We start from the raw sequence: 23115 nt of genomic DNA, 5'->3' as shown, positions 1-23115 counted from the left end.
CGGGTTGTTATTATTTTACTAATTATGAACGGATTATTAATCATTCACACATTTGCCGCTAGGGGCGCTGTGTACGTAATTACGTATTTACTGACACCTAAAAACATGATAAAATTCTGCCAGACATTCGTGTAAGCAATAGATAGTTCATAAATTGCCGCTAGGGGCGCTGTGTACATAGTTACGTATTTACTGACATCTAAAACATGATAAAATTCTGCTTGATATTCGTGTAAGCAATAGACAGTTCATAAATTGCCGCTAGGGGCGCTGAGTACGTAGTTACGTATTTACTGACATCTAAAACATGATAAAATTCTGCTAGACATTCGTGTAAGCAATAGATAGTTCATAAATTGCCGCTAGGGGCGCTGTATACGTAGTTACGTATTTACTGACATCTAATACACGAAGAAATTTGCCACTAGAGGCGCTGTCTATAATATTATATAGGCCTAACGGTGTGTTCTCTAATTTGAATTAGCGCCCACGTCACACTTCGAAGCGCCCCCAACGACGGAATATACGATAAAACTCGGACGCTACTTGTCCAGGTTTCTTTTCTCTCTGCGCCGGCGACCAGTCAACATCGTTCCTTGATCAGCTCCTCGTAATCCTGACTTTCGAAGGCAGTATTGGATGGAAAGCCACGTTTTACGCCGACGGTGGGACGTGACTCTAAGCTCTCCGCTATTGAATGTCCATTAGAACGTTGAAATCAACGCGAAAGGTTAAGCCTAGTACGGTATGTGTGAAAGTCTTTCAATAATCCAAAGTCATCCAGCTAGCAATTTATTATTTTATTTAATCGCAGAGTTTAAATTATTTAGGTAGAGTTAATTGTTAGTTAATTATGTTTATTTATTGAAAGTTAACTACAATATGAAGAAATTTCCAGACACGAGTTCAGTTAGACAAGGCTTAATTTAGAACATCTTAAATCAAGTACTTGGGCTCATATTAGGGGAAATTAAATTCCTTATCTATTTTAAATAATAAACCTCGACTGTTAACAAATTAGGTCTCATTTAACGGCGCGAAACTATATTACCTAAAATGAGTAACGTATGGTTTAACGGGGCCAGATTAGGTTGCACTAGGCTAGGCTGAACCTTTTATAAAAATTTATCCGGGCCTGGCACTAATCTCTAAGTTTTTACTTTATGCCGTCGTTTTAATTTAAATTAACGAGGGTATTTTAGAATTATTACGCGTAAATTATAGATTTGAGATTCTAAAATTTCATTCGAGGCAGTATTTAATTATTTTAGATAATGAACTACGGTCTATTTAAAAAATTAAATGGTTTAAATTAATTAGGGTTAACTGTTAATAAGTTATCATTAATTATGGAGATTAAGCCAATTTAATAATTTTAAAATGAGCCACGAACGCGAAGTTAAGGCTAGATTTTTAATTTATATTTACGTAGTTTTTTTCTTAAATTATTTTAATCTATGGTATTGTTTCCGTGAGTTATTATTTTGTTGGGACCTCGAGTAGCCATTTAATTCTGATATGGAAATTGCTTAATATTTAGTGCAATTCTTACATTATATTTATGGGAATATTTTACTTGATTTTTTTTAAATAAATATTTTGCTAGGACCTTAAAGTAGCCCTTGAGTTCTCATTTGGCTTAATATTTAGTGTAATTTTTAAATTTTGTTTTCGGGAATATTTTACATAGTTTTTCTTCAATAATTTACGGAAACAAATCCATAGATTAAAATAATTTTTTGTTAGGCCCCTCTAATACTTATTAATATTTGTTATTAATATATTTTCATTTTTAGACGCGATGACGTTCTTGGATATTCTGTTGCTGGTCATTCGGAGAAGTTTCCTACCAGATGATTTCAACCTTTGTTAGAGACGCTCATTCCAGATGACATCTTCCTTGGATTTGCGATACAAGATGTTTTCAACCTGTGGTGGCCATGCAATCATTCTCTACAAAAATGCGATGAACATCAGCGAATCTAGAAAATTCAAATTTTCATTAGAATTATATTTGCAACTACTTAATTTCTTTTTACACGTTCAAACTTCAATTTACGGAACACTTTATATTATTTTTTGTTGAAAATTTTTGTAAACACCTTATTTTTTTACTTTTTGTTCAATAAATTATGCCTTAAACCACTTTTTTTTGTTTTCTTAAAAATTATTTGATTAAGAGGGAAGGTTTGAATTTTTTAGCTCTAAACAGATAGCCTATTTTTTGAGGCCCCTCTTTTAGGCTTCTTTTAGCTAATATATCATAAAATAAAATTGTTTTGGAAAAATATTAGCCTAAAACAAGCTTAAATTGTTTAAAAAAGTAAAAAAAAGCCTAAATAGGGTCTCAAAATACTACCCTAAGTCCAGACCCTAAAAAATTCAAGCCATCCCCCATATCGAAACTTTTTTAAGAAAACAAAGAACGTGAGGCAAGGCAAAATTTTTTTATTCAGAAAAAACAATTGAGGTGTTTACAAAAATTTTGTACAAAAAAATATTTAAAGTGTTCCATAAATTAAAATTTGACCGCGTAAAATTAAATGAGGTAGGCTAGTTACGGATTAAATTTAAGAATAAAATTAAGTCCATTGGCGGAAAAACTTCACGTTCCAATCAGATTGAAGGCCTCGTGTTTCGCAAATCCAAGAAAGACGTCATCTGGATTGAGGGTCCTTAACATCGGATGAACTTCCAAGTCTACTTGAAAACGTCTCTGAATGACCAGCAACAGCTTATCCAAGAAAGTCATTCGCGTCTAAAAATTAAAATAAATTAATTACAAATATTAAGGCAATGCCTAATTTTAAAATAAGTGCTACTTTAAGCCTAACAAAATAAAAATTTACCGAAATAATCCCATATATTTAAATAATTAGCAAAATACTGGCGATATATTGCTAAGAAATTTTTTTAATAATCTAAGTTAAATTTCTTAAGCCTTGTTCAAATGTCTTAACCTCGTGGTCGTGGTTTATTTAATTTTAATTCAAAATTATTATTTAATAGACTGAGTTTACGTAAATAATAATAATTAACTGCCTGTTTCATTAAAACTACTTTATTTATTAAAACAATAAGCTATTAAAAAAGGCTTACATTTGCTGCGCATTAACAAGTTTGTTCATTCCAACATGACCTCGCTGAATCGATTCCAAAAGAACATTCAATGGCGGAAAAGAGCTCTAGATTCTGGATTTATTCCTTGACGGCGAAAAGAAAAATGGCTGATCGACGGCGAAAGGCCTGATTTCCAAGAGCTGAGCAGGAAACGATCTTGACTCCACGATGCCAATATAAGAAAGAAATTTCAGTCGGTTACTCAAGAGCAAAGTTCTCTCCCGCAAGATTTACACCCTCAAGACGTTAAAAGCAGACAACACTAATTGGAGTAATACCGTTTTTCCGTTGGCCTATTCCATGGAGTAATTTTCTTGGAGAGAGAAGGAAACTTTCTTTAAAATTCCATAAAATTTGGTGTCTCCTACAATAATGCTCCATACCTTCCATTGTCCTTTTCCATGGAGCGAAAATGAAAGTTTCCCTAAAATTTGGTGTCTCCAACAATATTGCTCCATACGTTCCATTGTCCTTTTCCATGGAGTAATTTCTTTGGAGCAAAAATTACTTCATGGAATAGGCCAACGGAAAAACGGTTGAATTTTCACCAATTAGTGTCGTCTGCTTTTAACGTCTTGAGGGTGTAAATCTTGCGGGAGAGAACTTTGCTCTTGAGTAACCGACTGAAATTTCTTTCTTATATTGGCATCGTGGAGTCAAGATCGTTTCCTGCTCAGCTCTTGGAAATCAGGCCTTTCGCCGTCGATCAGCCATTTTTCTTTTCGCCGTCAAGGAATAAATCCAGAATCTGGAGCTCTTTTCCGCCATTGAATGTTCTTTTGGAATCGATTCAGCGAGGTCATGTTGGAATGAACAAACTTGTTAATGCGCAGCAAATGTAAGCCTTTTTTAATAGCTTATTGTTTTAATAAATAAAGTAGTTTTAATGAAACAGGCAGTTAATTATTATTATTTACGTAAACTCAGTCTATTAAATAATAATTTTGAATTAAAATTAAATAAACCACGACCACGAGGTTAAGACATTTGAACAAAGCTTAAGAAATTTAACTTAGATTATTAAAAAAATTTCTTAGCAATATATCGCCAGTATTTTGCTAATTATTTAAATATATGGGATTATTTCGGTAAATTTTTATTTTGTTAGGCTTAAAGTAGCACTTATTTTAAAATTAGGCATTGCCTTAATATTTGTAATTAATTTATTTTAATTTTTAGACGCGAATGACTTTCTTGGATAAGCTGTTGCTGGTCATTCAGAGACGTTTTCAAGTAGACTTGGAAGTTCATCCGATGTTAAGGACCCTCAATCCAGATGACGTCTTTCTTGGATTTGCGAAACACGAGGCCTTCAATCTGATTGGAACGTGAAGTTTTTCCGCCAATGGACTTAATTTTATTCTTAAATTTAATCCATAAATAGCCTACCTCATTTAATTTTACGCGGTCAAATTTTAATTTATGGAACACTTTAAATATTTTTTTGTACAAAATTTTTGTAAACACCTCAATTGTTTTTTCTGAATAAAAAAATTTTGCCTTGCCTCACGTTCTTTGTTTTCTTAAAAAAGTTTCGATATGGGGGATGGCTTGAATTTTTTAGGGTCTGGACTTAAGGTAGTATTTTGAGACGCTTTTTACTTTTTTAGGCTTTTTTTAGTTTTTTAAACAATTTAAGCTTGTTTTAGGCTAATATTTTTCCAAAACAATTTGATAGTTTTATTTTATGATATATTAGCTAAAAGAAGCCTAAAAGAGGGTCCTCAACAAATAGGCTATCTGTTTAGAGCTAAAAAATGCAAACCTTCCCTCTTAATCAAATAATTTTTAAGAAAACAAAAAAAGTGGTTTAAGGCATAATTTATTGAACAAAAAGTAAAAAAATAAGGTGTTTACAAAAATTTTCAACAAAAAATAATATAAAGTGTTCCGTAAATTGAAGTTTGAACGTGTAAAAAGAAATTAAGTAGTTGCAAATATAATTCTAATGAAAATTTGAATTTTCTAGATTCGCTGATGTTCATCGCATTTTTGTAGAGAATGATTGCATGGCCACCACAGGTTGAAAACATCTTGTATCGCAAATCCAAGGAAGATGTCATCTGGAATTAGAGTCTCTAACAAAGGTTGAAATCATCTGGTAGGAAACTTCTCCGAATGACCAGCAACAGAATATCCAAGAACGTCATCGCGTCTAAAAATGAAAATATATTAATAACAAATATTAATAAGTATTAGAGGGGCCTAACAAAAAATTATTTTAATCTATGGATTTGTTTCCGTAAATTATTGAAGAAAAACTATGTAAAATATTCCCGAAAACAAAATTTAAAAATTACACTAAATATTAAGCCAAATGAGAACTCAAGGGCTACTTTAAGGTCCTAGCAAAATAATTATTTAAAAAAAATCAAGTAAAATATTCCCATAAATATAATGTAAGAATTGCACTAAATATTAAGCAATTTCCATATCAGAATTAAATGGCTACTCGAGGTCCCAACAAAATAATAACTCACGGAAACAATACCATAGATTAAAATAATTTAAGAAAAAAACTACGTAAATATAAATTAAAAATCTAGCCTTAACTTCGCGTTCGTGGCTCATTTTAAAATTATTAAATTGGCTTAATCTCCATAATTAATGATAACTTATTAACAGTTAACCCTAATTAATTTAAACCATTTAATTTTTTAAATAGACCGTAGTTCATTATCTAAAATAATTAAATACTGCCTCGAATGAAATTTTAGAATCTCAAATCTATCATTTACGCGTAATAATTCTAAAATACCCTCGTTAATTTAAATTAAAACGACGGCATAAAGTAAAAACTTAGAGATTAGTGCCAGGCCCGGATAAATTTTTATAAAAGGTTCAGCCTAGCCTAGTGCAACCTAATCTGGCCCCGTTAAACCATACGTTACTCATTTTAGGTAATATAGTTTCGCGCCGTTAAATGAGACCTAATTTGTTAACAGTCGAGGTTTATAATTTAAAATAGATAAGGAATTTAATTTCCCCTAATATGAGCCCAAGTACTTGATTTAAGATGTTCTAAATTAAGCCTTGTCTAACTGAACTCGTGTCTGGAAATTTCTTCATATTGTAGTTAACTTTCAATAAATAAACATAATTAACTAACAATTAACTCTACCTAAATAATTTAAACTCTGCGATTAAATAAAATAATAAATTGCTAGCTGGATGACTTTGGATTATTGAAAGACTTTCACACATACCGTACTAGGCTTAACCTTTCGCGTTGATTTCAACGTTCTAATGGACATTCAATAGCGGAGAGCTTAGAGTCACGTCCCACCGTCGGCGTAAAACGTGGCTTTCCATCCAATACTGCCTTCGAAAGTCAGGATTACGAGGAGCTGATCAAGGAACGATGTTGACTGGTCGCCGGCGCAGAGAGAAAAGAAACCTGGACAAGTGGCGTCCGAGCTTTATCGTATATTCCGTCGTTGGGGGCGCTTCGAAGTGTGACGTGGGCGCTAATTCAAATTAGAGAACACACCGTTAGGCCTATATCATATTATAGACAGCGCCCCTAGCGGCAAATTTCTTCGTGTTTTAGATGTCAGTTAATACGTAACTACGTATACAGCGCCCCTAGCGGCAAATTTATTCATGTTTTAGATGTCATTAAATACGTAACTACGTATACAGCGCCCCTAGCGGCAATTTATGAACTATCTATTGCTTACACGAATGTCTAGCAGAATTTTATCATGTTTTAGATGTCAGTAAACACGTAACTACGTACACAGCGCCCCTAGCGGCAATTTATGAACTATCTATTGCTTACACGAATGTCTAGCAGAATTTTATCATGTTTTAGATGTCAGTAAATACGTAACTATGTACACAGCGCCCCTAGCGGCAATTTATGAACTAATGTAGTTTTTGTGTTTTATTGTAGTTTCTGTGCTAACTAAAGCATTCCAAGTATTAATACTAGTGTTTATGTCGATAATGAGTTAAAAATGAACTTTTCAAATTTCAAAGAAAAATACAAGCATCTGCCGCATTATGAGCCTATTCACGTCTTCTTCCCAGTGCCAAGCAGAGGGGACGGGATCGACGCCATTCAGTGATAAAAGAGGCCTTCTCAAGTTCTCATATCACACGCCGCTAGCAAGTTTCAACGAAGTTTACTTTTTGTTTTTATATCTATATACTTTTGTTTATGCTTCATAAATGTACTATAGAATAAATAAATTGTTCGTCGATTTAACGAATCTCATTTTATTCCTTTTCTGCCAATTAAGTTACAGCAGGCATATATAGGATTTTAAAATGCATTAACTAGATTAAAAAGGATTTACACTTTAGCACTGTTAAAGGCAGCGCGTCGAGGGGCTATTCACTAATGAAAATTTTCTTTTATTGCTGATTTTTATTGACGCTTTTAAAAAGGATAGGGATTCATTGGTGATTTAAAATGGATGGGGTTTAATGGTTGCGTCTAGATTACGAGTAGTCATCGAGGGGCTACTCACTAAAATCTCGTTAGCGATTTCAAACGGGATTGGGATTGTGGGTAACTTAGGGGCTACGGGTTGTTATTATTTTACTAGTTATGAACGGATTATTAATCATTCACACATTTGCCGCTAGGGGCGCTGTGTACGTAATTACGTATTTACTGATACCTAAAAACATGATAAAATTCTGCCAGACATTCATGTAAGCAATAGAAAGTTCATAAATTGCCGCTAGGGGCGCTGTGTACATAGTTACGTATTTACTGACATCTAAAACATGATAAAATTCTGCTTGATATTCGTGTAAGCAATAGACAGTTCATAAATTGCCGCTAGGGGCGCTGTATACGTAGTTACGTATTTACTGACATCTAATACACGAAGAAATTTGCCACTAGAGGCGCTGTCTATAATATTATATAGGCCTAACGGTGTGTTCTCTAATTTGAATTAGCGCCCACGTCACACTTCGAAGCGCCCCCAACGACGGAATATACGATAAAACTCGGACGCTACTTGTCCAGGTTTCTTTTCTCTCTGCGCCGGCGACCAGTCAACATCGTTCCTTGATCAGCTCCTCGTAATCCTGACTTTCGAAGGCAGTATTGGATGGAAAGCCACGTTTTACGCCGACGGTGGGACGTGACTCTAAGCTCTCCGCTATTGAATGTCCATTAGAACGTTGAAATCAACGCGAAAGGTTAAGCCTAGTACGGTATGTGTGAAAGTCTTTCAATAATCCAAAGTCATCCAGCTAGCAATTTATTATTTTTTTAATCGCAGAGTTTAAATTATTTAGGTAGAGTTAATTGTTAGTTAATTATGTTTATTTATTGAAAGTTAACTACAATATGAAGAAATTTCCAGACACGAATTCAGTTAGACAAGGCTTAATTTAGAAAAGGCTTAATTTAGAACATCTTAAATCAAGTACTTGGGCTCATATTAGGGGAAATTAAATTCCTTATCTATTTTAAATAATAAACCTCGACTGTTAACAAATTAGGTCTCATTTAACGGTGCGAAACTATATTACCTAAAATGAGTAACGTATGGTTTAACGGGGCCAGATTAGGTTGCACTAGGCTAGGCTGAACCTTTTATAAAAATTTATCCGGGCCTGGCACTAATCTCTAAGTTTTTACTTTATGCCGTCGTTTTAATTTAAATTAACGAGGGTATTTTAGAATTATTACGCGTAAATTATAGATTTGAGATTCTAAAATTTCATTCGAGGCAGTATTTAATTATTTTAGATAATGAACTACGGTCTATTTAAAAAATTAAATGGTTTAAATTAATTAGGGTTAACTGTTAATAAGTTATCATTAATTATGGAGATTAAGCCAATTTAATAATTTTAAAATGAGCCACGAACGCGAAGTTAAGGCTAGATTTTTAATTTATATTTACGTAGTTTTTTTCTTAAATTATTTTAATCTATGGTATTGTTTCCGTGAGTTATTATTTTGTTGGGACCTCGAGTAGCCATTTAATTCTGATATGGAAATTGCTTAATATTTAGTGCAATTCTTACATTATATTTATGGGAATATTTTACTTGATTTTTTTTAAATAATTATTTTGCTAGGACCTTAAAGTAGCCCTTGAGTTCTGATTTGGCTTAATATCTAGTGTAATTTTTAAATTTTGTTTTCGGGAATATTTTACATAGTTTTTCTTCAATAATTTACGGAAACAAATCCATAGATTAAAATATTTTTTTGTTAGGCCCCTCTAATACTTATTAATATTTGTTATTAATATATTTTCATTTTTAGACGCGATGACGTTCTTGGATATTCTGTTGCTGGTCATTCGGAGAAGTTTCCTACCAGATGATTTCAACCTTTGTTAGAGACGCTCATTCCAGATGACATCTTCCTTGGATTTGCGATACAAGATGTTTTCAACCTGTGGTGGCCATGCAATCATTCTCTACAAAAATGCGATGAACATCAGCGAATCTAGAAAATTCAAATTTTCATTAGAATTATATTTGCAACTACTTAATTTCTTTTTACACGTTCAAACTTCAATTTACGGAACACTTTATATTATTTTTTGTTGAAAATTTTTGTAAACACCTTATTTTTTTACTTTTTGTTCAATAAATTATGCCTTAAACCACTTTTTTTGTTTTCTTAAAAATTATTTGATTAAGGGGAAGGTTTGAATTTTTTAGTTCTAAACAGATAGCCTATTTTTTGAGGCCCCTCTTTTAGGCTTCTTTTAGCTAATATATCATAAAATAAAATTGTTTTGGAAAAATATTAGCCTAAAACAAGCTTAAATTGTTTAAAAAAGTAAAAAAAAAGCCTAAAAAGGGTCTCAAAATACTACCCTAAGTCCAGACCCTAAAAAATTCAAGCCATCCCCCATATCGAAACTTTTTTAAGAAAACAAAGAACGTGAGGCAAGGCAAAATTTTTTTATTGAGAAAAAACAATTGAGGTGTTTACAAAAATTTTGTACAAAAAATATTTAAAGTGTTCCATAAATTAAAATTTGACCGCGTAAAATTAAATGAGGTAGGCTAGTTACGGATTAAATTTAAGAATAAAATTAAGTCCATTGGCGGAAAAACTTCACGTTCCAATCAGATTGAAGGCCTCGTGTTTCGCAAATCCAAGAAAGACGTCATCTGGATTGAGGGTCCTTAACATCGGATGAACTTCCAAGTCTACTTGAAAACGTCTCTGAATGACCAGCAACAGCTTATCCAAGAAAGTCATTCGCGTCTAAAAATTAAAATAAATTAATTACAAATATTAAGGCAATGCCTAATTTTAAAATAAGTGCTACTTTAAGCCTAACAAAATAAAAATTTACCGAAATAATCCCATATATTTAAATAATTAGCAAAATACTGGCGATATATTGCTAAGAAATTTTTTTAATAATCTAAGTTAAATTTCTTAAGCCTTGTTCAAATGTCTTAACCTCGTGGTCGTGGTTTATTTAATTTTAATACAAAATTATTATTTAATAGACTGAGTTTACGTAAATAATAATAATTAACTGCCTGTTTCATTAAAACTACTTTATTTATTAAAACAATAAGCTATTAAAAAAGGCTTACATTTGCTGCGCATTAACAAGTTTGTTCATTCCAACATGACCTCGCTGAATCGATTCCAAAAGAACATTCAATGGCGGAAAAGAGCTCTAGATTCTGGATTTATTCCTTGACGGCGAAAAGAAAAATGGCTGATCGACGGCGAAAGGCCTGATTTCCAAGAGCTGAGCAGGAAACGATCTTGACTCCACGATGCCAATATAAGAAAGAAATTTCAGTCGGTTACTCAAGAGCAAAGTTCTCTCCCGCAAGATTTACACCCTCTAGACGTTAAAAGCAGACAACACTAATTGGAGTAATACCGTTTTTCCGTTAGCCTATTCCATGAAGTAATTTTTGCTCCAAAGAAATTACTCCATGGAAAAGGACAATGGAACGTATGGAGCAATATTGTTGGAGACACCAAATTTTAGGGAAACTTTCATTTTCGCTCCATAAAAACTACTCCATGGAAAAGGACAATGGAAGGTATGGAGCATTATTGTAGGAGACACCAAATTTTATGGAATTTTAAAGAAAGTTTCCTTCTCTCTCCAAGAAAATTACTCCATGGAATAGGCCAACGGAAAAACGGTATTACTCCAATTAGTGTTGTAGGCTTTTAACGTCTTGAGGGTGTAAATCTTGCGGGAGAGAACTTTGCTCTTGAGTAACCGACTGAAATTTCTTTCTTATATTGGCATCGTGGAGTCAAGATCGTTTCCTGCTCAGCTCTTGGAAATCAGGCCTTTCGCCGTCGATCAGCCATTTTTCTTTTCGACGTCAAGGAATAAATCCAGAATCTAGAGCTCTTTTCCGCCATTGAATGTTCTTTTGGAATCGATTCAGCGAGGTCATGTTGGAATGAACAAACTTGTTAATGCGCAGCAAATGTAAGCCTTTTTTAATAGCTTATTGTTTTAATAAATAAAGTAGTTTTAATGAAACAGGCAGTTAATTATTATTATTTACGTAAACTCAGTCTATTAAATAATAATTTTGAATTAAAATTAAATAAACCACGACCACGAGGTTAAGACATTTGAACAAGGCTTAAGAAATTTAACTTAGATTATTAAAAAAATTTCTTAGCAATATATCGCCAGTATTTTGCTAATTATTTAAATATATGGGATTATTTCGGTAAATTTTTATTTTGTTAGGCTTAAAGTAGCACTTATTTTAAAATTAGGCATTGCCTTAATATTTGTAATTAATTTATTTTAATTTTTAGACGCGAATGACTTTCTTGGATAAGCTGTTGCTGGTCATTCAGAGACGTTTTCAAGTAGACTTGGAAGTTCATCCGATGTTAAGGACCCTCAATCCAGATGACGTCTTTCTTGGTTTTGCGAAACACGAGGCCTTCAATCTGACTGGAACGTGAAGTTTTTCCGCCAATGGACTTAATTTTATTCTCAAATTTAATCCGTAACTAGCCTACCTCATTTAATTTTACGCGGTCAAATTTTAATTTATGGAACACTTTAAATATTTTTTTGTACAAAATTTTTGTAAACACCTCAATTGTTTTTTCTCAATAAAAAAATTTTGCCTTGCCTCACGTTCTTTGTTTTCTTAAAAAAGTTTCGATATGGGGGATGGCTTGAATTTTTTAGGGTCTGGACTTAGGGTAGTATTTTGAGACCCTTTTTAGGCTTTTTTTACTTTTTTAAACAATTTAAGCTTGTTTTAGGCTAATATTTTTCCAAAACAATTTGATAGTTTTATTTTATGATATATTAGCTAAAAGAAGCCTAAAAGAGGGTCCTCAAAAAAAAGGCTATCTGTTTAGAGCTAAAAAATTCAAACCTTCCCTCTTAATCAAATAATTTTTAAGAAAACAAAAAAAGTGGTTTAAGGCATAATTTATTGAACAAAAAGTAAAAAAATAAGGTGTTTACAAAAATTTTCAACAAAAAATAATATAAAGTGTTCCGTAAATTGAAGTTTGAACGTGTAAAAAGAAATTAAGTAGTTGCAAATATAATTCTAATGAAAATTTGAATTTTCTAGATTCGCTGATGTTCATCGCATTTTTGTAGAGAATGATTGCATGGCCACCACAGGTTGAAAACATCTTGTATCGCAAATCCAAGGAAGATGTCATCTGGAATGAGCGTCTCTAACAAAGGTTGAAATCATCTGGTAGGAAACTTCTCCGAATGACCAGCAACAGAATATCCAAGAACGTCATCGCGTCTAAAAATGAAAATATATTAATAACAAATATTAATAAGTATTAGAGGGGCCTAACAAAAAAATATTTTAATCTATGGATTTGTTTCCGTAAATTATTGAAGAAAAACAATGTAAAATATTCCCGAAAACAAACTTTAAAAATTACACTAAATATTAAGCCAAATCAGAACTCAAGGGCTACTTTAAGGTCCTAGCAAAATAATTATTTAAAAAAAATCAAGTAAAATATTCCCATAAATATAATGTAAGAATTGCACTAAATATTAAGCAATTTCCATATCAGAATTAAATGGCTACTCGAGGTCCCAACAAAATAATAACTCACGGAAACAATACCATAGATTAAAATAATTTAAGAAAAAAACTACGTAAATATAAATTAAAAATCTAGCCTTAACTTCGCGTTCGTGGCTCATTTTAAAATTATTAAATTGGCTTAATCTCCATAATTAATGATAACTTATTAACAGTTAACCCTAATTAATTTAAACCATTTATTTTTTTAAATAGACCGTAGTTCATTATCTAAAATAATTAAATACTGCCTCGAATGAAATTTTAGAATCTCAAATCTATAATTTACGCGTAATAATTCTAAAATACCCTCGTTAATTTAAATTAAAACGACGGCATAAAGTAAAAACTTAAACATTAGTGCCAGGCCCGGATAAATTTTTATAAAAGGTTCAGCCTAGCCTAGTGCAACCTAATCTGGCCCCGTTAAACCATACGTTACTCATTTTATGTAATATAGTTTCGCGCCGTTAAATGAGACCTAATTTGTTAACAGTCGAGGTTTATAATTTAAAATAGATAAGGAATTTAATTTCACCTAATATGAGCCCAAGTACTTGATTTAAGATGTTCTAAATTAAGCCTTGTCTAACTGAACTCGTGTCTGGAAATTTCTTCATATTGTAGTTAACTTTCAATAAATAAACATAATTAACTAACAATTAACTCTACCTAAATAATTTAAACTCTGCGATTAAATAAAATAATAAATTGCTAGCTGGATGACTTTGGATTATTGAAAGACTTTCACACATACCGTACTAGGCTTAACCTTTCGCGTTGATTTCAACGTTCTAATGGACATTCAATAGCGGAGAGCTTAGAGTCACGTCCCACCGTCGGCGTAAAACGTGGCTTTCCATCCAATACTGCCTTCGAAAGTCAGGATTACGAGGAGCTGATCAAGGAACGATGTTGACTGGTCGCCGGCGCAGAGAGAAAAGAAACCTGGACAAGTGGCGTCCGAGTTTTATCGTATATTCCGTCGTTGGGGGCGCTTCGAAGTGTGACGTGGGCGCTAATTCAAATTAGAGAACACACCGTTAGGCCTATATCATATTATAGACAGCGCCCCTAGCGGCAAATTTCTTCGTGTTTTAGATGTCAGTTAATACGTAACTACGTATACAGCGCCCCTAGCGGCAAATTTATTCATGTTTTAGATGTCATTAAATACGTAACTACGTATACAGCGCCCCTAGCGGCAATTTATGAACTATCTATTGCTTACACGAATGTCTAGCAGAATTTTATCATGTTTTAGATGTCAGTAAACACGTAACTACTTACACAGCGCCCCTAGCGGCAATTTATGAACTATCTATTGCTTACACGAATGTCTAGCAGAATTTTATCATGTTTTAGATGTCAGTAAATACGTAACTACGTACACAGCGCCCCTAGCGGAAAATGTGTGAATGCTTAATAATCCGTTCATAACTAGTAAAATAATAACAACCCGTAACCCCCTAAGTTACCCACAATCCCAATCCCGTTTAAAATCACTAACGAGTTTTTCGTGAGTAGCCCCTCGATTATTACTCGTAATCCAGACGCAACCATTAATCCCCATTAATTTTAAATCACCAATGAATGCCTATCCTTTTTAAAAGCGTGAATAAAAATCACCAATAAAAGAAAATTTTCATTAGCGATGCGCTGCCTTTAACAGTGCTAAAGTGATTACCGGGCACCTCTAATTATCCCATATTCTCAATCCTTTTTAATCTAATTAATGCATTTTAAAATCCTATATATGCCTGCTGTAACTTAATTGACAAGAAAAGGAATAAGAGATTAGATACATTAAATCGACGAACAATTTATTTATTCTATAGTACATTTATGAAGTATAAACAAAAGTATATAGATATAAAAACAAAAAGTAAACTTCGTTGAAACTTGCTCGCGGCGTGTGATATGAGAAGCCCTCTTTTATCACTGAATGGCGTCGATCCCGTCCCCTCTGCTTGGCACTGGGAAGATGACGTGAATAGGCTCATGATGCGGCAGATGCTTGTATTTTTCTTTGAAATTAGAAAAGTTCATTTTTAACTTATTATCGACATAAACACTAGTTATAATACTTGGAATGCTTTAGTTAGCACAGAAACTACAATAAAACACAAAAACTACAATAAAACGCACAGAAGCTACAATAAAACACAAAGAAACTACAATAAAACGCACAAAAACTACAATAAAACGCACAGAATCTACAATAAAACGCACAAAACTACAATAAAACACACAAAAACTACAATAAAACACACAGAAACTACAATAAAACACACAGAAACTGCAATAAAACGCAAAAAAAATACAATAAAACACACAGAAACTACAATAAAACACACAGAAACTACAATAAAACGCACAGAAACTACAATAAAACGTACAGAAACTACAATAAAACACACAGAAACTACAATAAAACGCACAGAAACTACAATAAAACGTACAGAAACTACAATAAAACACACAGAAACTACAATAAAACGCACAGAAACTACAATAAAACGCACAGAAACTACAATAAAACGCACAGAAACTACAATAAAACACACAGAAACTACAATAAAACGCACAGAAACTACAATAAAACGCACAGAAACTACAATAAAACGCACAGAAACTACAATAAAACGCACAGAAACTACAATAAAACGCACAGAAACTACAATAAAACACACAGAAACTACAATAAAACGCACAGAAACTACAATAAAACGCACAGAAACTACAATAAAACACACAGAAACTACAATAAAACACACAAAAACTACAATAAAACAGAATATAACAGCATAAAACAGCATAAAAACACAATAAAACAGCATAGAACAACATAAACCACAGAAAAACAGCATAAAAACACAATAAACAGTATAAAACATCATAAACACACATTAAACAGCAGAAACACACTTTAAACAGCATAGAAACACAATAAAACGGCGAAAACATACAATAAAACAGCTTCAAACAGAATAAAACAGCATAAAAACACAATAAAACAGCATAAAACACAATAAAACAGCATAAAAACACATTAAACAGCATAAAAACACAATAAAACAGCATAAAACACAATAAAACAGCATATAACAACATAAACCACAATAAATTAACTTTAATTTACAAGGTACATAACAAAACCACCCCATCGTATATTCAAGAGCTGTTTGAGATGGGAAATACACGTAATCCTAGATACATTACTAGAGGTAGCCACACTAGCTTCCCAAGAGCACGCGAAAATAAATGGTCCCAAAAAATGGTTAAAAACATAGGAATAAAACTATGGAATGCGCTGCCTACCGATTTACAAAGCTGCAAAACTATTACAACTTTTCAAAAAGAACTGAAAAACTATCTTCGTAGCACTTAGCGCACAACTACATAGTCCTCTATTCTAGTCCCTATCAAAACCAAGAATATTTTATAGTAGAGATAAACTAAATGAAAAATCCTCTTAGATTACTTTTATTTTTTTTACTTTGTAGATTATTGTTTCTTTATCTTTTAATTTTAAACAATCAAAGAAAATCTTTAATGTTATACAATTAAAACATTTAAAATATCTTAACGACGGACTCTCCTGTAAACCATGCAAAAGCTGAAGAGAATATCCTAATAAAGCTTATTATTATTATTATTATTATTAAAAAAATTACAAACAAATAGAACAATAAGGTAACAAATAAAACTATAAACGAGGAAATAAGAGAATAATTGAATCCAAAAATCAGATAGATAAAAATTAATTATGTTAAATTGGACAAGAAAAATCTACAATCTTCACTAGAACCCTATAATCGTTGCCTACGTTAATCAAGTCGAAGGAGGGGACTTTTAAGAAAAGGGACTTCTTATTTGCTCCCTATTTTACCGCGAGATTTCATTGATAGCTCGGAAACCAAATCATCTTCCAATAGTTTATATTGTTCCAGTTTACCCGATGATAAAATAGAGGACTGGGTGAAACCGGTTAAGTTCAAAGTTCAACTACAACAATATTACGTTTTTACAAGTTGGAAAAACCAAAATATTACCTCTCCGAGTCAAGAGGATAACTATTACTCGAGGGGTCGGACGTTCGGCATTTTAGTGTACGGGATTTTGAGATTTCAAGATTTTGACCAAGATTTTGAGATTTTCCCCAGATTTTGAGATTCTGACTGAGATTTTAGAAATCTTGAAATCTACTCCAAGATTTTAAGATTTCGGGATTTTTAATGAGATTTTCAGATTTTGAACGCGATTTCCAGATTTTGAAGGAGATTTCGGGATTTTGAGGGAGATTTTCAGATTTCGAGGAGATTTTCAGATTTTGAAGGAGATTTTCAGATTTCGAGGAGATTTTCGGATTTTTGATGAAATTTTGGGTATTTGCAGGGGATATCAAGATTTACTATTAACTTCCGGTGTTCAAAGGATAGTTCGAGATTTTGAAATATAGGTTTAGGTTTTAGACTTTAAATTTGTTTTAAATTACCGTAATGAATACTGGAGAAAAATCAAGAAAAATAGTCTAGTTTGTAATACAGAACTCTTACATAACGCAGGTGCCAAAAAGAGAGATGGAAGGCTGAGTTTTACCCTCGTGTCTTCCCCTCTTAAATAGATTCAAATCGTGTATTGTAAGCGTGGGGATTTTCAGATTTTGATATTTTAGGGTGAGATTTCGGGATTTTACGTTAAGATTTCGGGATTTCTAGATTTTAATGTGGGATTTCGGGATTTTAGGTGAAGATTTTGGGATTTTCAGATTTTAAGGTAGGGATTTCGGGATTTTCAGATTTTAAGGTAGGGATTTCGGGATTTTCAGATTTTGAGGTAGGGATTTTGGGATTTTCAGATTTTGACGTGAGATTTTGGGATTTCTAGATTTTGACGTGAGATTTCAGGATTTTGAGATTTTAAGGGTAAGATTTCGCTGCAGACGACATTTTACATCCAATAAAGATATGTCTTGGACACATGGAAAATCAGTCAATGGGAAAAAACCGGAAATTAAGTGTATAACTTTAGGAGAGATATAACCTTTATGTGTTTGAAAAGGCCCAATTGTCTACGCTTCAACTGTTAAACCCTGTATTCTCATAACTACATTCACAACTGGTTTGCCGTATAAACACTATTGTCTCGTTTCACCTCAACGATATTCTTAGTTAGCCAACATGAGGATAATCCTCCTTGGTACTAGTTCTCAGTAGTCGTATTAGGCAGAAGGCAGTAGCGTATGGTACTAGTCACATTACAGTATTTTCATCCTAGGGAGCTCTCGTACTCTAGCTTACTGATGTAGCCACCGAAATTATGTAAAACGCAATAAGGATAGTTCATCTCATATGTTCTCCGATGTTCGTACACAAGCCACTCTGCTGGCTTGTGTACGAACAGTGTTCATTCAATAAATAAATAAATAAATTAGTATTTACTTTTGCGTCTTTACGCGCTTCTTATTCTCATCAATTTAGAAATTTTATAATGGGACCAGTAAAAAAATAATTAATGCAAGGGTCACTGGTCCCAAGGACCAGTTTAATAATTCCAACATGAGGGGTCACTGGTCCCGAGGACCACTAACAAAATCCACCTTATTTCCAACCCTGTTGCGTGCGTGGGCGCGAAATGAGTGCGCTATGGCTGTCACGCAGCGTTCTGCGGCTATGCCGACATGAGTCACAAATATATTTAAGACAATTTAATGAAACTTCTGTGTTTACTCCATTAAAACTACTCGACGGAGTCGAAAATATTGCTCGTCACCATGGAGCAGTATTTAAGGAGACAAAAATACTTTTAAGGCAATTTTATAGGAATACATTTAAAGATGGATTTTGACATCCTTGTCATCTTCCTGTGAAATATCTTTATCTTTAATCAGTAATAGATTTAATTTTAGAAGTAGGAATGGAGAACGGTTAGTATTTTACTTCAGTCAGACTCATAGACCACCCAGTATAGAGCCCCTCCCTCCAACACGTAACGAAAAATTTAAATTATCTTATTGTCTGCTCACTTAAACTACTTTTTGATGACGTTGCTGACGGGGGGGGGCGAAAAATACGTAATTCATTTTTACCTCTGTGGTTATGACCCGCCTCTTCTTTCATACCCCCCCCCTCCGTCCCAGGGGAAAGGGGTCCGGGACTTTGACGCGCGCCCTGCAGATTACTCTGTTCTCCATTCCTACTTCTAAAATTAAATCTATCACTGCTTTCCTTTAATATTATTGTTATTTCGAAAGTTTTTAACGAAGTTTATTATATCTTATGAAGGGAGGAAGTAACTTGCGTTGTAAGGCATCATCTTTATAGTTATAAATACAATAATTATGAAAAGCAAGAAAAGAAAATACAAGTGTAATTTGCAAAATCCTTTTATTTATCGTTGCTAAGTTCTAGCAACTGCCTGCAATTCTGTTGCAATTCATTCAAGTGTGACAATAAATTTAGTTGCGTCAGCATTTCACTTTGATCGAGTAACAGATTGATAACGAATAAAACACTTTTCACGTCAAGGAGACTTTGATAAGATATTTTGGATTTGTTTAGGAGAAAAGTATTTTTCGCTTCACGAAACACAAAGTCCAGTAAAAAAATAAATTCGCCGTAATTAATGCCATGATGAGCGTGCAAAACTAACTGAAAATTAACGAGAATTAGTTAAAAAAAAACCAACTATATTTTATAACCATTTTTGGTTAGCTTTACTTGGCAAGTGTTGAACCAATTTTCATCATCCTTACAATCATCTAATTCGTCAGTCACTTCTTGCAAGGCAAAGGCCATGTTTTTAAAAATCAAGTCAATGTTGCAGCCATTAAACCAGTTGTGATTCACCGATATAGTGTCTTCCTTTAAACGAAATAACAAGATGGTCTCACCACATAATAAAGCCACATCGTTCACGTAACTCGCTATAACTCTAGTGTAATATCCTTCATTCGACTAATTAACTCGAGCTAGACACGTGGTTTCCCTTACAAACTCCAGTTCTGGCTTGGCCTCTTGCCTTCGCCAAGATAAAACTCTAACCATTACGCATGGCGCTCTTCAGACGCATTATAACGCTTGGCGCTCTTCAGACACATTATAATGTAGCGCCCTTCAGAAGCATTATAACGGGTGGCGCCCTTCAGACGCATTATAATGTGGCGCTCTTCAGACGCATTATAACGCGTGGCGCTCTTCAGACGCATTATAACGCGTGGCGCTCTTCAGACGCATTATAACGGGTGGCGCCCTTCAGATGCATTATAACGGGTGGCGCCCTTTAAACGTGTTATAACGGGTAGCGCCCTTCAGACGTATTATAACGGGTAGCGCCCTTCATACGTATTATAACGGGTAGCGCCCTTTAAACGTGTTATAACGGGTAGCGCTCTTTAAACGTATTATAACGGGTAGCGCCCTTTAGACGTATTATAACGGGTAGCACCCTTCAAAAGTATTATAATGAGTAGCGCCCTTTAAACGTGTTATAACGAGTAGCGCCCTTTAAACGTGTTATAACGGGTAGCGCTCTTTAAACGTGTTATAACGGGTAGCACCCTTCAAACGTATTATAACGGGTAGCGCCCTTTAGACGTATTATAACGGGTAGCACCCTTCAAAAGTATTATAATGAGTAGCGCCCTTTAAACGTGTTATAACGAGTAGCGCCCTTTAAACGTGTTATAACGGGTAGCGCTCTTTAAACGTGTTATAACGGGTAGCGCCCTTCAAACGTATTATAACGGGTAGCGCCCTTTAAACGTATTGTAGCAGGTAGCGCCCTTTAAACGTATTATAACGGGTAGCGCCCTTCAAACGTATTATAAAGGGTAGTGATCTTCAAACGTATTATAACGCGTGTCGCCCTTTAAACATATTGTAACGCGTGGCGACCTTTAAACGTATTATAACGCGTGTCGCCCTTTAAACGTATTGTAACGCGTGGCGACCTTTAAACGCATTTTTGACGTGTAGCGCCCTTCAAACGTATTATAAGGGATAGCACCCTTCAAACGTATTATAAGGGATAGCACCCTTCAAACGTATTATATCGCTTGGTGTGCTTCAAACGCATTTTTAACGCGTGTCGCTCTTCAAACGTATTGTAACGCGTGGCGCGCTTCAAACGCATTAAGCAAGTAGTCCACTTGCGAAACCGTATCGTTACCGTTTTAAGCTCATAAATCATCCGAAAGAGGGCGCCCATTACCTAAGTCCGAAAGCATTGTTTAAGAAACGCTATCAGATGGCGTTCTGTTCGTATTTGGATACGTGACGTTACGTTAACGAAACGGTTTCGCAAGACTTAGTGGACTACTTGCTTTATAACGCGTGGCGTGCTTCAAACGTATTAGAACGGGTAGCGCCCTTCAAACTTATTATAACGCGTGGCGCCCTTGAAACGCATTTTTAACGCGTGGCGCGCTTCAAACTTGTTGAAACGCGTGACGCGCTGCAAACGCATTTTTAACGCTTGACGCGCTGCAAACGCATTTTTAACGCTTACAACTTATATAAATAAAATTTGTTACATACCAAATTCCAAACTTGATGATGCCATCCACTAGGAACAAATATAATCTCACCAGCCTCCTGAATTACTTCAATCCCTTCACCAAATTCTTCAAAGTAATCGCTTGTTTTAGGATATCTGGATGCATCCTTTAGATCAGGAGATTCAATGTCAAATGCCAACTTGCCATTTGCATCCAAAAAGTACTTTTCAGCACCTTGAAACAGATTATTTCAGTCAGACGGTCCTTTTCAATTGCAGCGCCAAGCATTAAAGTCAACTTGGAAAAAGAAACGAACACCAACCAGGAGGAAATAATAACCAGCGTTTCCTCCCACACAAATTTGCAGACCATGAAAATGATCCAAAGACATCACAATGGAATGGAGTCCTACAATGTTAAACAGTGTTTCACATTAAAACAACCTTTATTGGTACTTCCAATGAACTTCAAAGAACATTTTTCCCGAAATTGTTCATTCAAATAACCCATACCACAATAAGTAAAGCATTATTAAAATAATAACTTACCATGTTCCTTTAGGTCCAATGTAAACAAATCGATAATCATCATCCATATCCATTTTAGTGATGTAAAAAGAATTTAGCCAATCTGATTCAAAGAATTCTGGTGTTTGGTAAGCGTTAAAATCCGGGTGACACCTAAGATATAACAATGAACTTAATATTACAAAGGGTTAATGCTTTTAAGGAGGTTAAAGCTAGGCCTACCTTGATAAATGCCAGTCTTTAAGGTACAAACATGGCATTTTCTCATAATCATAGTTTTCTTTGACTAGTTTTTCGCAGTATCTGATGTACTGAGCTAAGAGGACATACTCTTTCCTTTGTGAATTATACTCCTTAACTGAACAATCAGCAACAGGAACAATGGAGGAGCCTTTGATAGTAAAAAGAGACAAAGATTTTGATTTTGACGGACCATAGTTGAAAACTGATACCATGTTGCCCATGCAAACAAAAATATTTACCATATTCATCGCATATAGCTTTCCAATTTGGAGTACCTTCTTCAGTAACCCATTTATTAATTTTCCAGGAAGATATATTTGGCTTCTTCTTTGGTTGCAAGACGCAAGGCTTATTGGTTATCAAATACGACTTGAAAAATTCTTCGTATGAAATGTCATCGGGTATTTTATCGATAGTTTTCTCTTTAAAGTTTTTATGATTAATTCTATTTCGAGAAACATCATCTAAATTAAATTCCTGATATATTTTTTCACTCAAATCATTGTTAATGTTAGAAACCGTCACCGCCATGATAACCCTGTTGTAATTTCAAGGTGCCCCCAATCGTTTAAGCAGACGACACTCTTTACCATGGAGTAAGAATATTTATGTACAGGATGAGAAAAAAATTGCATTTCTTTAAAACTTAGTTAAGAAATTGTTTAAAATAATATGCCAAAATTCGGAGTACTAAAATTATTAATAAGACTA

The 23115-nt window shown here is 33.9% G+C and overlaps 1 protein-coding gene and 8 long non-coding RNA genes across 9 annotated transcripts; 2 read left to right on the top strand and 7 right to left on the bottom strand.

Moving 5' to 3' along the window:
• The first annotated feature begins 338 nt into the window (after positions 1-338).
• Positions 339-2146, top strand: LOC149702845 (uncharacterized). The gene is made up of 2 exons (XR_016381866.1): positions 339-745; positions 1797-2146. It is a non-coding gene; the product is annotated as an uncharacterized LOC149702845 (long non-coding RNA).
• On the bottom strand, positions 1859-3457 carry LOC149702844 (uncharacterized). Its single transcript, XR_016381865.1, has 3 exons — positions 3100-3457; positions 2562-2758; positions 1859-1982 (listed from the first exon to the last, which is right to left on the bottom strand). It is a non-coding gene; the product is annotated as an uncharacterized LOC149702844 (long non-coding RNA).
• Positions 3458-4925: 1468 nt separating this feature from the next.
• On the bottom strand, positions 4926-6888 carry LOC149702843 (uncharacterized). The gene is made up of 2 exons (XR_016381867.1): positions 6327-6888; positions 4926-5275 (listed from the first exon to the last, which is right to left on the bottom strand). It is a non-coding gene; the product is annotated as an uncharacterized LOC149702843 (long non-coding RNA).
• An 897-nt stretch (positions 6889-7785) lies between these two features.
• LOC149702842 (uncharacterized) lies at positions 7786-9711 on the top strand. Its single transcript, XR_016381864.1, has 2 exons — positions 7786-8295; positions 9362-9711. It is a non-coding gene; the product is annotated as an uncharacterized LOC149702842 (long non-coding RNA).
• Positions 9424-10897, bottom strand: LOC149702841 (uncharacterized). Its single transcript, XR_016381863.1, has 3 exons — positions 10663-10897; positions 10125-10321; positions 9424-9547 (listed from the first exon to the last, which is right to left on the bottom strand). It is a non-coding gene; the product is annotated as an uncharacterized LOC149702841 (long non-coding RNA).
• Positions 10898-12490: 1593 nt separating this feature from the next.
• On the bottom strand, positions 12491-14752 carry LOC149702840 (uncharacterized). The gene is made up of 2 exons (XR_016381860.1): positions 13892-14752; positions 12491-12840 (listed from the first exon to the last, which is right to left on the bottom strand). It is a non-coding gene; the product is annotated as an uncharacterized LOC149702840 (long non-coding RNA).
• Positions 14753-14936: 184 nt separating this feature from the next.
• LOC149702838 (uncharacterized) lies at positions 14937-18424 on the bottom strand. The gene is made up of 2 exons (XR_016381861.1): positions 18181-18424; positions 14937-15161 (listed from the first exon to the last, which is right to left on the bottom strand). It is a non-coding gene; the product is annotated as an uncharacterized LOC149702838 (long non-coding RNA).
• LOC149702839 (uncharacterized) lies at positions 16456-17015 on the bottom strand. The gene is made up of 2 exons (XR_016381862.1): positions 16619-17015; positions 16456-16556 (listed from the first exon to the last, which is right to left on the bottom strand). It is a non-coding gene; the product is annotated as an uncharacterized LOC149702839 (long non-coding RNA).
• Positions 18425-19506: 1082 nt separating the features above from the next.
• On the bottom strand, positions 19507-22981 carry JMJD4 (jumonji domain containing 4). Its single transcript, XM_089866745.1, has 7 exons — positions 22644-22981; positions 22384-22552; positions 22183-22314; positions 21957-22042; positions 21675-21868; positions 19857-20000; positions 19507-19787 (listed from the first exon to the last, which is right to left on the bottom strand). Exons 1-7 carry the CDS (start codon positions 22933-22935, stop codon positions 19524-19526), a joined length of 1281 nt encoding a protein of 426 aa, XP_089722871.1. The 5' UTR covers positions 22936-22981; the 3' UTR covers positions 19507-19523.
• Between the last annotated feature and the right edge of the window lie 134 nt (positions 22982-23115).

The sequence above is a fragment of the Phalangium opilio genome, unplaced genomic scaffold (assembly GCF_054372755.1).
Source record: "Phalangium opilio isolate 3A_F unplaced genomic scaffold, DU_Popi_V2 ptg000017l_1, whole genome shotgun sequence".
NCBI classification, from domain to species: domain Eukaryota; kingdom Metazoa; phylum Arthropoda; class Arachnida; order Opiliones; family Phalangiidae; genus Phalangium; species Phalangium opilio.
This window is presented reverse-complemented; position numbering and strand designations above follow the sequence as displayed.

Bases quoted from the DNA above. Each gene is read 5' to 3' on its own strand.
- JMJD4 (XM_089866745.1), bottom strand. From the start codon at position 22,935: ATGGCGGTGACGGTTTCTAACATTAACAATGATTTGAGTGAAAAAATA. The intron at 21,869-21,956 runs GTTGGTGTTCGT...ATCTGTTTCAAG, and splicing joins CTGGTTATTATTTCCTCCTG to GTGCTGAAAAGTACTTTTTG. The intron at 20,001-21,674 runs GTATGTAACAAA...TTTCGTTTAAAG, and splicing joins ATCATCAAGTTTGGAATTTG to GAAGACACTATATCGGTGAA.